Genomic DNA, 17,159 nt, shown 5'->3' with positions numbered 1-17,159 from the left:
TTGCGTGACTCCCAGGGCACACCCTCAAGATTTGCATGTACTTTAGGTCACGTTTAATATCATCCGGACATCAAGAGGAGCTGCATCATCAGGAGAAGATCACTAGACAAAACACAGACTGAAGTGTTGCTCTAGGACAGGTGTGTCCAAACTCGGTCCTGGAGGTCTGGTGTCCTGCAAAGTTTAGTTCCAACCCCAATCAGACACACCTGGGCTGGCTAATCAAGCTCTTACTAGGCTTTCTGGAAACATCCTTGCAGGTGTGTTGAGGCAAGTTGGAGCTAAAATCTGCAGGACACCGGCACCTACAGAACTGAGTTTGGACATCCCTAGGATCATTAACACACAAGCCACAGGCTGCGTTAGATAAGCCACAACATTTCCTAGTGAGATAACAATGATTGTTTTCCTTCCTTTGTCAAGTTTCTATTTAACTTATCTATGTGGGACTCTTATTTTGAAAATGGGAAACACAGATGGTTTTCTGTGTGTATGTTAGGGTGTGTGAGACAGAAAGATAAAGAGCAAGTGTATATTTGTGAATAATTTCACAGCGAAACAATAAAATGCTGCACAATTTGCTACAGTTTGAGCAAAAACTCGCTAGAACAAAAATGTGCATCATCGTAGACAGACTGATTCGGATAACAACAAACGGCTGAAGCTAAAAGTTCACAGTCGGACTGGTGCACAAGGCCATGATGGCATTGAGGGATCAGATTCACAGCACAAGTCATATTTATAGATGCCATAGCTCATCACTTGACCCCAGAAACACATGACAGAGGTCAACTGATGGCCAAATTCATTACAATTAAAGCACAATACACACTGAGGAAGAGCACACAGACACAAGAGGAAGAGATGCACCGATCACAGGGATATTAACTCGTTATTGGATCATTTTTGGATTTTAATTCAGCTGATCTCTATTCGGTACTTGCATATATCATAGTAAAAAAAAGTGTGTAAACCGAGCATTAACTGAGGCCAGAGAGTGAGCACAGACAGAGGGATGAACAAAGAATCTAAACAATTGGAAAGCTTCAAGAGGTGGTGCAGGATGTAATTTTAAAGGGCCATGAAACCCCCTCATTTCAGCAGGGTGTTTTCACACCTCTACTTTGGAAAAAGTCAGAAAAGTGGGCGTGTCAAGCTCTGTTTAGGGGGGAGTGTCGGAGGAAGAAAAGAGGCATAGTGTGGGAGTGTGTATTTGGGCAAGCGCAAGTTTCAGAGTCAAAACACACACACACACGGGAGAAAGTGACTGTGTTTACATGGACATCTGTAGTCAAATTATTGGCCAAATGATTAAATGGTGGACTTTAACTGCAGTTTGGCTCTTTCATTCAGGGAATTCATTCATGCCCCTCGCGACAAACAAGATATTTGATTCGAGGAACTGCTCTAAGCGTGTATTTTTCATGCAATGTTTGATACCGCACGGCGAATCAGAGAAAAACACCCTCTGCATTTCCCAGAAACTTAGATGCACACGGCAGGTAGCGTCAGAAAGCCGCGTGTGTTATTCCGGTCACGAAATGCGGGGAAAATCCTACACGAGGTTAAAGTTTGGTTGTGGTGGTAACATGTTTACACTCGGTGCAATAGTTAACTTAGTTCGATACGAACAAACTGAATAAACAAAGAGCACTGGTTACTCACTTACCAAATCTGTAGAGACAGGACAATCCACAACACCAAAGCACATGTTTTGAGCTGTTGACAGTCGTATATGTGTCCCACACTGCTAAAAACACTATTAGGACACCTATATTTCACTAAAAAGTGTAAATTGGTTGTTTTTGCGTCATTTTAAGCAAATTCGTACTTCCGGTTTGAAACGAATTTTTGAAGCTGCGTCACGGTCATGACATAATAGCGTGTATTCCAGCATGCAGACTGGACGTCTGTGCCAGAGTGTGTCTTATTACGTCTTACAGTGTGCTGCATTAATGCATGAGTAAAGCTTGGTTCAAACCAATCAGCGCGCTCTATTGTGCAACTTCATTAATATTCATTACTGTCACAGTGTTTAGACGACAGAGACGCCACGTTGTGTTGGTAAAACAAGCGTGAAGTGTTGCTTTTATAGTTTGCTGCAGTTCAGTTTTGTTTTCATTTTCTCTCTGTGAGAGCTCAGCTGGAGTCACGTGTGGATTAACAGTGTACGCGACGCGCGACAACAATAACTTACGTGTCTAAGGAGGATTATTGTTTACCTGAGAGCTGTTCTCATCTGCAAACGCTGAGATCCGGATTCGCTTGTAACGTTAGTCTCCTCTTCATAAAGACACGGCTCTAGTTGCTGGTGATTGTCCTGTCTCTACAGATTTGGTAAGTGAGTGACCAGTGCTCTTTGTTTATTCAGTTTGTTCGTAACCAAGTTAGCTATTGCACCAAGTGAGTTTAAAGTCCACCATTTAATAATTTGGCCAATAATGCGACTACAGATGTCCATGTAAACACAGTCACTTTCTCCCGTGTGTGTGTGTGTGTGTGTGTGTGTGTTTTGACTCTGAAACTCAGCGTGCCCAAATAGACACTCCCACACCACGCCTCTTTTCTTCCTCCGACACTCCCCCCTAAACAGAGCTGGACACGCCCACTTTTCCGACTTTTTCCAAAGTAGAGGTGTGAAAACCCTCTGCTGAAACGAGGGGGTTTCATGGGCCTTTAAACATCAGTAATCGGTGCATCTCTCCACAGAGGCATGCTGGGTAACTGATCAGTAATAGTGAGTCTCACCCTTTCCTCCAGGCCGCTGTCTTCTGCAGGCGAGTGTTTTCCGTCGGGCAGGTCTTTACAGACGGGCAGTGTTTTCTTGAGCGCCGGCTCGCGGTTGAGCGTGGTGTAGCCCACGTGCTCGTAGATGGGGTTGATGGTCATCTTGGAGATGTACTCGGCTGCTTTGGTCTCGATGTAGAGCGTGATCAGACCGTCTGTCACCAGGTCGTGGATCGACTCGAATCTCTTCTCCCCCACAAAATGCTTCCCGTCGTAGAAGAGGCGGAAGTTTCGGGTCTGATTCCCAAAGCTGAGGGAGAAAAGAACAACGTGAGAGACTGACACACACACACACACACACCGCTGCTCACAGATGATCCACTGAGATATAACAACATGGACACACACACACACACACACACACACACACACACACACACACACACACACACACACACACACACACACACACACACACACACACACACACACACACACACACACACACACACACACACACACACACACACACACACACACACAGATCTCTGGTTGTATCAGTTTCCCGTGTTTGGTTTTGTAGAAGATTGAAGGCAAGAGCTCATATGCTGATCAATATGATGACCGGATACTATGTAAACACACACACACGCACGCATGTACATACAAGCGCACACATGTAAAAACAAACACACAAACAAAGACACACATAAACACACACACACACACACACACACACACTCACGCACGCACAAGCACGCACGCATGCATGCACGCACGCAGGCATGTACGTACAAGCGCACACATGTAAAAACAAACACATAAAGACACACACACACACACATCACACAGGTAAACACACATGTAAAAACAAACACACAAACAAAGACACACATAAACACACACACACACACACACACACACACACGCACACACACACACACACATCACACAGGTAAACAAACATGTAAAAACAAACACACAAACACACAAACAAAGACACACATAAACACACACACACACACGCGCGCACACACACATTATCACACAGTTAAACACACATGTAAAAACACATGCAAACTCAAACGCATACAAACACACATACATATATAAACACACACACACACACACACTATATCACACAAAAAAAAATGTAAAACACACTAAACTCAAACACGCATAGAAGCGCGCACACACACACACACACACACACACACACACACACACACACACACACATGAACACAAACAAACAAACACACACAAACATTTTCACACACATAAACGCAAGCAAACTCAAACATGCATACAAACACACACAAACTATATCACACACATGTAAAAACACACGCAAACTCAAACATGCATACACAAGTACACAAAAATAAGCACAAACGAACACACACAAACAATATCACCATATATATCATCATATATAAACACACATGTAAAAACACACGCAAACTCAAACATGCATACACACACTCACATTTACACACACACACACACAAACATGCGTGTAAAAACACACACAAACTCACACATGCACACACACATACATAAGCACACAAACAAGCGCTCCCACATAAGCGCACACATTTACACACACAAGTGTACACACAAACACAAACAAGTGCACACACACACGCACACGCACACACACACAGCAACAAAAGCTAATGTCATTAGAGCCTGATGGCTATAGAGCTCTTTGATGCAAGACTTTTGCACACAAGACAAAACACACTTCCTCTGAGGAATTACATGAAGAACAGCAGAGAAAGAGAGACACACACAAACACACACACACACACACACAGAGACTGAGACAGTTTGGACTAGAAAGCCACCACGTGCCGTGTGTGTGTAACAGTGTGGCGTTTGTTCAAGCGAGCAGATTAAAGGGATTATCTCTAGACTTTTTTTTGTCTCGGTCACTCTCACAAATACAAACAGACAAACACACGCACGCACGCACCCACAAACAAAAATACACACTCAAACAAACACATACACTGGAACGTTTCAGTCACGTCGATTAGCTAGTTTGTCTATAAGCTGACATACGAGCGATCCGCTGATGAATCTTGGCTTTAAAACGCTCCAGTGTTCCTGTATCTGTTTACACTCAGTAAACAGAGGTGAGTTTGGTGAACTGATGACCTTCACAGCCAATCACAGTCATTTCTGTTGAGCAGGTGAACACAACAGCAAATCAGCGCTGCTTAAGAACGCACTCAACAGTGCTTAAATGTTCACGGGAAATGGACATTTTTTAAATTTCAGTATCGATTGGTACCAAATTCCAGTATTATGGCAACACTAACAGCCTCCATATAAAATTATTTAAATCCAAATAAGAGATACAGCTTATATACGTTCTGTAAATAATAATATTAAATAAAATTGCAGTGTATCTAGTCGACATAGTCTAGTTTAATTTGCATATAGCATGCGATTTGAAGATGTGCCTATTCTACTAACATACACATCAGCCAGAGCTAAAATAAACCAAACACACACACACACACACACACACACACACACACATATTCGGCAGGATTAGGTTTAGACCATGAAGAGAGAGTGAAAATCTGGGTTAGAGAAAGCTCAGTCAAAGGTTGCAGGTACCGTAGAGCTAAAGTGTATGTGCCCGGCTGTCTCTGGCTCTCCCGGATCAGATAACTTCCTTCAGCCACACTGAGCAGCAGGTCCCCGTCCTCTCTGGAGATCAACCCATGATACCTTCAATACACAAACCAATCAGACAGACGACATTAATAATGCATCATTGGGTCTAAATCCCAAACAGCTTTCAAAGTGTAGCGTACTTCTTACCTGTTTTTTAAACATTACAATTGAAAGAAAATCACTTTTATAAGCGGTTTAAACACAGTTGTGTGACAATATGAACAGATTCTAATGGTAAAACGTATTATTTTATTGTTTATAATAAGGGTTAATAAACACAGTCTGCAGAAACACTTTGATTGACATTCTCCCTTTGTAAGTGTCATCAGAGAAGAAAAGCCCCACCCACTAGTGACCATCTCTCTCATTAGCATAGGACTAGGGCTGGGCGATTTTTTCGATTAATTCGAATTTACGTTTTAACACGATTTAAATTTGAATTAAATCGAGAAATCGCGATTTAAAAAAAAAATATATTTAACACATTATAATGGCACCAATGCGCTTTGGTTCACTCTGTATGAAGCAGGAAGCACACCAGAAGCGCCTCTCGGCGACGCGCAGCGCAGCATCATGGAGCGCCATGGATTTTAGAATTCTAAACAGGTTTCTATACACACACCGGCGCCGCCCAGCCACGATTCACGAAGCAGTTCATATTTCAGCCGGCCCACAGAGCGCCATCTTATTAGTTTCTGGCGCTTCTGGTGTGCGACTTGTTTGACTGCCTGTTAAAGCGTGAAGTCATGTAGGATTTTACTTGTTGCACGTCTGTGTGGATTGTCAAGACATTCCCTCATCAAGTCGATAAACTCGATCTCAACATGAAGGACGTAAAAGCCTGCCATGTGATATTTACATAAATATGTCTTATTCAAATCTTCAGCATTGCTATTTATCCGTGAATTTGTTTTACATTTATTTACATCTTGACCGATTTTTTTTGACATGCCCATTTAAAATACAATGTTCCTTAACCAGATGTTTTTTAAGTTACTTTCAGTCATGTTGTTTTAATGTTTTGAGAAGACTAGTTACACAATAAAAAAAGTTACACAATAAAAAAAAAAATAATCGAAATCGTGAATCGGTCAAACTTTATAAAAAACCTAGATTTTTTATTTTTTTTGCTAAATCGCCCAGCCCTACATAGGACGTTAGTTTTGTTTTTGAATCTGCCACTATGCCGACACACAGACATTTGTAGCTCCGCCCTCTTCTGAAAAGAGCACAAACTCATTTGAATTTAAAGCGACAGTCGTCAAAACGCCACAAATAGGATCAAAGCCTAAAAGGTTCAGTTTCAGAGAGTTAGAAAACATTATATGTATAGTATTTTGAGCTGAAACTTCACACACACGCACGCACGCACGCACGCACACACACACTCTAGGGACATCATAGATTTATTTTAAATCAATGTTTGTTTTTATTGCAAAGTATACTGGGCATTCTTTGTTATTAGTCTGAAATCAGAGAAACTGCTTACATTTTTTTATAATATAAATATCTATTAAACATCTATACTCATTTTGTAAGACATTTAATGTCATTTCACAGTAAAATACTGTAAACTGTATACTTTAAATATAGCATCCAATGAATATATGAATGAATAAATGAAATAAATAAAATGAAACTCACTCTCGTCCGTAATACTTGGGCCGATTCTCCACCTGCAAACAAAAGACGTGTTGTTAAATATGAGATATTATTAACCAAAACTTTTAATCAAGATACTTCATCATTATTCAGGATCACACTTACACAATATTGTCTGACGTAATGCGAGATCTTTTATTTAAAACGTCATACTATTCTGCTTTCTTTTTCCTTTAGTCTGTGACGCATCAGTTTGTGCAGGTTTACACATTTATAACATTCATAATGTCCAATAATAGAGATTTAACACAGATTCTGAGCTGCCTGAAACAAAATCATCCAATTGTTGAAACATTAGCATAACACAGCCCAAAGACATACAATACATACATACAATTATGTTAAGGGATGTTACAGTTTTTTTTTTACATGTTTGAGGTGTTTGGCCAATCACAGTGCAGTTTTAGCTGGCCAATCAGAGGTTTTAGGCTCTGGCCAATCAGGGCACTATGGGATTTTAGGGAGGGGTTTAACTGGCCAATTAGAACACACTCTTGGCTTCTGGCGAGGTTATTCAGCTGGCCATTCAGAGGACTCTGGGCCTTTGGGGAGGTGATTCACATGGCCAATCAGAGCCTTTTGGGCTTTGAGGGAGGGGTCCAGCTGGCCAATCAGAGCACTCTGGGCTTTTAGGGAGGGGTTCATCTGGCCAATCAGAGCACTCTGGGCTTTTAGAGAGGAGTTCATCGGGCCAATCAGAGCAATCTGGGCTTTTAGGGAGAGGTTCAGCTGGCTAGTCAGAGCACACTGTGCTTTTAGGGAGGGGGTTCGGCTGGCCAATCGGGGCACTCTGGGTTTTTAGGGAGGGGGTTCGGCTGGCCAATCGGGGCACTCTGGGTTTTTAGGGAGGGGTTTGTCTGGCCAATCAGAGCGCTCTGGCCTTTTAGGGTGGGTTTCAGCTGGCCAATCAGAGCACTCTGGGCTTTTAGGGAGGGGTTCAGCTGGCCAATCAGAGCGCTCTGGGATTTTAGGGAGGTGAATCAGCTGGCCAATCAGAACACAGAATATTGACAATATTGTAAATAAATGACAATATTGACCGCTAAATTATGTTTCAATTTAAGAAAAGGAGGGCAATCTGTAGCTAAATTAATGCGTTTAAATATATTAGTCAAAAAATATAGGTAAATAACTAATATATATATATATATATATATATATATATATATATATATATATATATATATATATATATATATATATATATATATATCCAAAAATATCTGTAAAAAAAAAAAGATGTTTTTTAACATTAAAGAACTTCACAGGGTGATACACATTTATAATCATATACACATTTAAAAAGGAAACCTTTTTAATGCTGTATATTTGCATATATACGTTATTAATAACAATAATTAGTTATGGAATTGTGAAAGTCAGTAAAGGCCATCTACTGGGGTAAATTGAACCAGTTCTTTAGGGCCAAATCTCTCTATGGTGAATTCATCCCAGCCGCTGTGTGACAGAATATGCAAAATACATCTAGTATCATTTTTAATAATTGATGACTATGGAAAATGAGCAATGAATATAATATATATTGCAATAATTTATGTAAATTTATGCACTTTAATTGAATAATTGAATAAAGCAAATAATTGAACGCCAGTCAAAACTCAAACTTTACTCTATGAATTATATATAGGCCCTTATTTGTATTTAATGGGATGTCATAATAATAGCACTATACACTATGACCATAAAAAAATAAAGATGTATGATATCAAATAATAGTACAATTACATTGATTCCCAATGTAAAATAAAACATACATGTAAATGAGGTGTACAAATCTCATTTTACATAAAAAATAATGTTTTATGCCCAACATGAGACAAAATATGAAAATATTTGAATATATATAACACATAAAACAGAACAAAAAGTAGTACATATTATATTTTAGCGAGTCCTGCTGTTGATAAGTTGATAAGCTTTTAAAAACACACAGAAAACATTTATAAAACATGTATAAAAATGTATTTAAAAGTATAACACGCAGTTCAAAAGCAGCAATAACATATTTAAAACTAATATGAAACGTATTTTAAACACATTTAAAGGTATAAAGCTCACTTCAAAGGCACCAAAAATGTAATAAAAAGAATACAAAACTAATTTTAAACATATAAATCTCACTTCAAAGGCATCGAAAACTTATTTAAAATGTATATAAAATGTATTTAAAAGCAAAACACTCAGTTTAAAGGCACCGAAAATGTATTTAAAAGGAATATGAAACATAATTTAAATGCATTTAAAGGTATAAAGCTCACTTCAAAAAGGAAACAAAAATGTATTTTAACAAATAGATAACAAATTTTAAATGTATAAAACTCACTTCAAAGGCATCAAAAATGTATTTAAAATGTATATCAAAGTTATGTAAAGGTGTAAGGCTTCAAAGCCACCGAAAATGTATTTTAAACATGTTTAAAGGCATAAAGCTCACTTCAAATGCACCGAAAACATATTTAAAACATATTTAAAATGCATTTAAAACATATAAAAAGTGTATAAAACATATTTAAATGTATAAAGCTCACTTCAAAGGCACCGAAAATGTATTTAAAACATATTTAAAACGTATAATATAGAATATAAAACATATTTAAATGTATAAAGCTCACTTCAAAGGCACCGAAAACATATTTTAAATGAATATAAAATGTATATTAAATGTATTTAAGGGTATAAATCTCACTTCTAAGACACCAAAATTGTATTTAAAATGTATATAAAACATATTTAAAGGTATAAAGCTTTCTTCAACGACACTGAAGCACTCCATTCGCAGTACTGCTGACTATAAATATTTAAAGAGAAATAATCAAAACCCAGAGGAATACTTTCCATAAATGTTCGTTGGTGACATTTAACCCTTAATTCAACAGCAGCAGCATTCAAAATCAGCAGCACAAAGCCAACACTCAGACAAATTAACATAAAACTGCCCAAAACACACGGCGATTAACCTTGAGCTTAAGCGAGCGAGAGAGAGAGAGAGAGAGAGAGAGAAAGATAGAGAGAGAAAATAGAGTCAGATCAGTCTTAAAATTAATACATTTATCAAAATTAAATTCATATCACACAGCAATATGGATTTGTGGAATTGCAAATCGTAGCTCCAACCGAAATCGCATACTTTCATACTATAAAGTACACTAAAATCAGTATGTGAGCTGAGTTGTTGTCAGTATGCGAAAAGTACCCAAATTATCTACTTGGATAGACGCATTGGATAGACGCTACGCTATTCCATGATGACCAATGAGAGAATTCATGAATGGGAGTGAAGCGATGCAACTGACGCGAGAAGGTCACGTGATCATGACAAAATGGCGAATGTAGTAGGCCCGAGTTCCATTCATACTGCTCACATTCATAGAACGCACTTTTCTGACGGCTGAGTAGTACGTTTAAATTCAAATGCAGAACTTACTGAGTAGTTGGTTTCGAATGCAGCACGTGCTTTGAATTTATGAATTGGATTTGTGTGATTTCAAATCGTTTTTTGAATCCATCAATTTTATTTGTGTATTTTTGACTCGTATTTTAAATTCACAAATTGGATTTGCATATTTATAAATCGTGTTTTAAACGTAAAAATAGGATTTGTCTTGTTTTGAATTTGCGAATTTTATTTGTGTATTTACGAATCGTGTTTTGAACTTGCGAATTAGATTTGTGTATTTATATATCTTGTTTTGAATTTGCGAATTTTATTTGTGTATTTATGAATCGTGTTTTGAATTTGTGAATTTTATTTGTGTATTTATGATTTGTATTTGAAATTTTAGAATTTATTTGTGTATTTATGAATTGTGTTTTGAATTTACGAATTGGATTTGTGCATTTATGAATCGTGTTTTAAACGTACAAATAGGATTTGTCTTGTTTTGAATTTGCGAATTTTATTTGTGTATTTACGAATCGTGTTTTGAACTTGCAAATTAGATTTGTGTATTTATAAATCATGTTTTAAATTTCTGAATTTTATTTGTGTATTTATGATTTGTGTTTTGAATTTACGAATTGGATTTGTGCATTTATGAATCATTTTTTAAGCGTACGAATTAAATTTGCGCATTTATAAATCATGTTTTAAACATACGAATTGGATTTGTGTATTTATAAATCATGTTTTAAACGTACAGATTGGATTTGCGCATTTATGAATAGTGTTTTAAACGTACAAATTGAATTTGCATATTCATAAATCATGTTTTAAACATACAAATTGGATTTGCGCATTTATGAATTGTGTTTTAAACATACAAATTGAATTTGCGTATTCATAAATCATGTTTTAAACGTACAAATTGAATTGCGTATTTACGAATCGTGTTTTAAAAGTACAGATTGGATTTGTGCATTTATGAATCGTATATTGAATTTACACGATTGAGATCGCACATGAAAGTGAAGAGCGGGGTGGGGGTGGGGTTGGCGGATTAAAGTGAAGAGTGTGGGGTTTTTGGACTGAACTAAATTTATTTTGGATGGTCAAACTATTTGGAGGGCCGGAACAAATTGCCTCGGGTGCCAAGTTCGGCCTGCGGGCAGCTAATTGAATAGCCCTGTTCTACAGTAATACAAAATAACAGCTGATTTTGATTGACCACACTTGTGAGTTAATAACCACAGCAAAATTATCCTTCAGCTAAACACATTACATTCTAAAAATAGAATTTTATGATTTTCTTTTTTTTTACTTTTGTCCCCGCTCTTTCCTAATATTGTACAACAAACACAACCAAATCATTCTGGCATCATACTGTAGGTCAGCCCTAGTTTATTGAATAAAAACATTGTTTTAAAATGCACACATCAAGATTTTAAAGCATTTGCACAACCGAAACCCCCCACACTAGTGTAACTTACACACGTCCAGCAGGAATAAACCAACCAATGCGGTTTTAGGATCTAATGAAACCCGAGATTCACACAATGAGAAGTGTCAGCCGGCGAATGAATGTGGGTTTCTGGGTAAATGGGATGTGGGATGAAAGCGCAGAGTTTCCAGATGAGAATAAAGGCAGGGACGTGTGCGGGTTTGTAGCGGAGATGACCGACAGGGTAATAAAGCCAGCTAATGATGGGAACCAGCAACACCACACAGCCAATCAATCACTGAAAGCCAGCGTTTAACAGGCAAAGGGTCTGTGCATGTGTGTGTGTGTGTGTTTAGCGTGTGCTGAATGTGCACTATTGGCCGTATGAAGAATGAGAGCGTCTGATTTCCGTCTGGGTTTCTCGATCAACATCCTTAAGTGCTAATATCAGCAATGAGCAGGTGACACTGGAAAAATGAGCCAATCGTTTCACTCATTTCCAGCCCATTTCTCAGCTCATTTATAATGCTAATGTGGCTGCATTTTAGAAAACAAGAAAACAAGAAACTAAAACTGGTCCTGTTGACTTAAACGTGGTTTACACGCGCAGTTCATCGGTTAGTGTTTTCATAATCTTTTATTTCTTGTATTGTATTAATTATGTAAATAAAGCAATATAAATAGACAGAGGGTGGAAAAGGTAAATAAAATATGCAAAGTGAATAGCAGTATTGGGTGGCACGGTGGCGCAGTGGGTAGCACTGCTGCCTCACAGCAAGGACGCTGGTTCAAGTCCCGGCGGGGCCAGTTGGCATTTCTGTGTGGAGTTTGCATGTTCTTCCAGTCTTGGCGTGGGTTTCCTCCGGGTGCCCCGGTTTCCCCCACAGTCCAAACACATGCGCTATAGGGGAATTGGGTAAACTAAATTTGCTGTACTCTATAGAGTGTGTGTGTGACTGAGTGTGTATAGTGGTGCCCCCTGATAAATCAAAGACTAAGCCAAAGGAAAATAATTGAATGAATGAATAGAATTGAACCTAAACAAAATAATATCAACACACAAACAAGTGTATATAAACTTATAAGTAGATATATATAACATGCTGACCTCTGCGGAGAATAGTACAAAATAAATAAAGATAAAAACAAATAAATAAATCTAATAATAATAATAAAGTAATAATAATAATAATCTTTAACTCCCACAAACACATAAGCAAGCATGCACAAACAAACACAATGCTAAATGTATGCATGTATGAACTAGGGCTGCAACAACGAATCGATTAAATCGTTAAAATCAATCACTAAAAGCGTTGGCAACGAATTTCATAATCGATTCGTTGTGTCGTGCAACACAGAGATGTTTGATTATTAAAAAACACTGGTTCAGCGCGGAGCGGAGTGAACACGGTCTCTCTTGCACACTGATACAGAGTTCGGCGCCTCATAGACAGGGGTGAGGAGGAAGGGAGTTCAACAGCAGGGTTCTACTTTTGTTTCGTTTCGAAGTGAGGACCGTAAAGTCTCTAGTGCTGGTGTTTTACTGTTTATCCTGCTTGACAAGCATGACAAGTTAGCGCTGGCTCGTTTACCTTAAAAAATCAAACTGAGCTTTGGCGCGGTGTCTGGCGCTAAGGCAGAGAGAGCTCGTGCTGAGCAGAGCTCTCAGTAAGGGACTGTCGGAAAAGTGCTGCTTTTTTTCTAAATCAAAACCAACTTAACCCCGCTGAGAAAGACGTGTCATATTATAACAATTATGTAGCGTTTTAACCGCCTAATGCTTATTTTATTTTTTAGACATGTGAATACACACAAGTACTAGTGAAACAAAACATTTAGAGTTTGTAAAACACAAGAGGAAGTCTATGTTTTTAAAACAACTTTCATATACATATTTAATTTATACTGAAAAGAGTATAAATCAGACAACATATGGCACAGCGTTCAGTAAATAGGCCCTTGTGATAATTAATTCCAATCTAATATTTGTATTAAAAACACACACACACACACACACACACACACACACACACACACACACACACACACACACACACACACACACACACACACACACACACACACACACACACACACACACACACACTACTATTCGTAACAATATGGGTAACTGCTGGTAACTCGTGAGTGATCTCTACAGGCTTAATGAGGATTAAGCTGAAGCTCACAGCAGCGCATAATTCAATTACTGCCAGCGACTGTGCGGCGCTAATGAAACCTGATCATTTGCTGATATCAAAACCTCAACAGTCGGAAAACCAGACAATAAACAACAGCATAATGCTGTGCTCCTGACTAACACAAAGAAATAAATAAACGTATTCTAAATATTTTCATCACCATCAGAGATAAAAGCAAAAAAGTGACACTGACTACGTTTACATATCAAAATCAAATTATTTGCCCTAATCTGAATGAGACAATAATATGATTAAGGCGTTTACATGAGTATCTTTATGAATGCTCCTTTTAACGTCATAGCCTAGTGTAAACTTAAAGGGCCCTATCATACATTCAGCTTGACGCAAGTGTCGTTTTGCACCACGCTGCTTAAATAGCAAATGCATTACCGCTCATTTGTGCACCCACAGGCGTTCTGCTCTAAAAAGGAAGGCGTTCTGAGGCGCACTGCTGCCGCGTTGCTATTTTGAGAAACTATAATAGATTTTTCATTTGAGGAAAAAAAAAAACCCGGATGCAGAGTTGCGCCTCGCTTACACACTGCTTAATAGCCTACACACAAGATGTAGAGCAATACGCAAATATCTTTACATTTCAAAAAAATTAAATATTAAGGATATATAAAGGACATAACAACAATATATATAGGATATAAACATAAAGGATTAAAATATTACAAAACATATTATTTTCAAGCCTACTTAAATATGAAAAACCACTGCCTTCATGTCTTCTTCATCTCGGGAGGCTTTTTCAGTTCATTCATAACAATTTGCTTTTGTATAATGTTATTATTATTAGCAGTATTATTTATTATATCCATATTTATATTTGTTTTATTAAAAACAAGCTTAGATTTGCCCACCTGTCAGGTTTTAGACCATATGGGACACAGCATGTGTATTAGGATATAACTCAGTTTTTCACACTTCGTTATTATTGTTCATTAATTCATTTGCTGGAAATTAGAACTGAATTTAGAAATAGTTTTGAAACAAATATTTGCGCTTAACAAATGAAATTAATTATTTATTGGCTAGTTGATGTCTGTGCGTAAAGGTTTCCCTATCCACGAAAGCGAAAGTAGATCATTTATCTCTCATTCTCACACTGTAGACTGTTTTCTGTTAAAAAAAAAAAAAAACTGTTAACTGTTTACTTGTGAAATGCTCAGTTTTTCCACTTACTCTTACTTTGCGTCCTGTAAATAGCGAATGCGCTTATGGCGCGATTTTTCCGTCCTTAAATTAGGAAAAGTGAATTCTGACACGCCCTGAAAGCGTTTGTGCCCTTCGCATGGACCGTCAAAATAGAGCCCAAAGTCTTTAACGTAAAACACCCAAGATTACTCTGACGTTCAACTTTTCCCAAAAAGCAAACAAAACAATTAAAGTTAACTCGACTTTTCTTTTACAAATTTAAGAGGATTGAACATAAAACAAATAAATCGACCAACAAAGACACAAATTGTTACTTCAGCTTATTTTATTCGAGTACAGTAGTGTAAAAATGCTATGATCGCAATTCCTTCATGTCCATTAAGTTAACTTAGTTATTTTATGTTCAGTCCACTTAAATATGCAAAAATTATTAAGTTGTCCCAAAAAAAAAAGATTTAAGAATTGAGTTGTTTCAGCACATTTTAAATGAGTAGTCTGAACAAACAGTAAAAGTCTTTTTTTTTGAGTGGTTATGCCTAATATTAATTTTATTTTGCCTTTATATGTTTTATTTGCTGTTGCTGATTTTTAAAGTGATGGACTTGCGTTTTATGAATCGGCAAGGACCACTGCTTCAGCTGAAAATCATCTTTAATGCTCTGTTGAAGAAGAAAGGTCTCCTACATCTCAGATAGCCTGAGGAAATATACAGCAAACTTTGCTTTTCTTGACGAATTATTCCTTAAAATCTTTTTAGCCAACAGGAGCACTCTAAAGCACTTACAGTACAAAAAAGAAAATACTGTTTAAAAGGTAAAGAAATGATGACTTACTTCATGCTGAATGTGGGTTATGTGTTCAACACTTGCCACTTCAGTCCAGGCTTCTGCTGGTGTTGAAATGTTTTGTAAAAATTGCTGAAGCTTTTGCTATGAGTTATGTTTTTATTAAAAGATTACTTAAATTTAAAAAATATTTTAAAAATAGAGGATTGATTTGTATATACACTTACAGGCTACTTTAATAGGTACACCTTAGTACCCGGTTGGACCCCCTTTTGCCTTCAGAACTGCCTTAATCCTTCATGGCATAAATTCAACAAGCTACTGGAAATATTCCTCAGAGATTTTGCTCCATATTAACATGATAACATCACATAGGTGCTGCAGATTTGTCGGCTGCACACCCAGGATATGAATCTCCTGTTCCGCCACACCCTAAAGGTGCTCTATTAGATTGAGCTCTGATGACTGTGGAGGCCATTTGAGTGCAGTGAACTCATTGTCATGTTCAAGAAACCAGTCTGAGATGATTCACGCTTTATGACATGCTGCGTTATCCTGCTGGAAGTAGCCATCAGTTGATGGAGACACTGTGCTCATAAAGGGATGGACATGGTCAGCAACAATACTCAGGTAGGCTGAGGCGTTGACACGATGCTCAATTGGTACTAATCCCCCACAGCATTACACCACCACTACCAGCCTGAACCGTTGATACAAGGCAGGATGGATCCATGCTTTCATGTTGTTGATGCCAAATTCTGACCCGACCATCCGAATGTGGCAGCAGAAATGGAGACTCATCAGAGCAGGCAACGTTTCTCCAATCTTCTATTGTCCAGTTTTGGTGAGTCTGTGTGAATTGTAGCCTCAGTTTTCTGTTCTTACCTGACAGGAGCGGCACCCGGTGTGCTCTTCTGCTGCTGTAGCCCATCCGCCTCAAGGTTGGACGTGTTGTGTGTTCAGAGATGCTCTTCTGCAGAGCTCGGTTGTAACGAGTGCTTATTTGAGTTACTGTCGCCTTTCTATTAGCTGGAGCCAGTCAGGCCATTCTCCTCTGACCTCTGGCATCAACAAGGCATTTGCGCCCACAGA

The 17,159-nt window shown here is 38.0% G+C and overlaps 1 protein-coding gene across 2 annotated transcripts in view; it reads right to left on the bottom strand.

The window, feature by feature from the left end:
• The window catches only part of chn1 (chimerin 1), a 96,504-nt gene that overhangs the window by 63,821 nt on the left and 15,524 nt on the right, over nt 1–17,159 (bottom strand). For both annotated transcript variants that reach the window (NM_213000.1, XM_087266286.1), the window contains 3 exon segments: nt 2,749–3,037; nt 5,358–5,471; nt 7,062–7,093. In NM_213000.1, the coding sequence (NP_998165.1) occupies nt 2,749–3,037; nt 5,358–5,471; nt 7,062–7,093 (435 nt within the window).

Source organism: Danio rerio, chromosome 9 (assembly GCF_052040795.2).
Source record: "Danio rerio strain M-AB ecotype USA chromosome 9, GRCz13ab, whole genome shotgun sequence".
Taxonomy (NCBI): domain Eukaryota; kingdom Metazoa; phylum Chordata; class Actinopteri; order Cypriniformes; family Danionidae; genus Danio; species Danio rerio.
The sequence above is the reverse complement of the archived record's forward strand: the minus strand, read 5'-3'. Positions and strand labels throughout refer to the sequence as shown.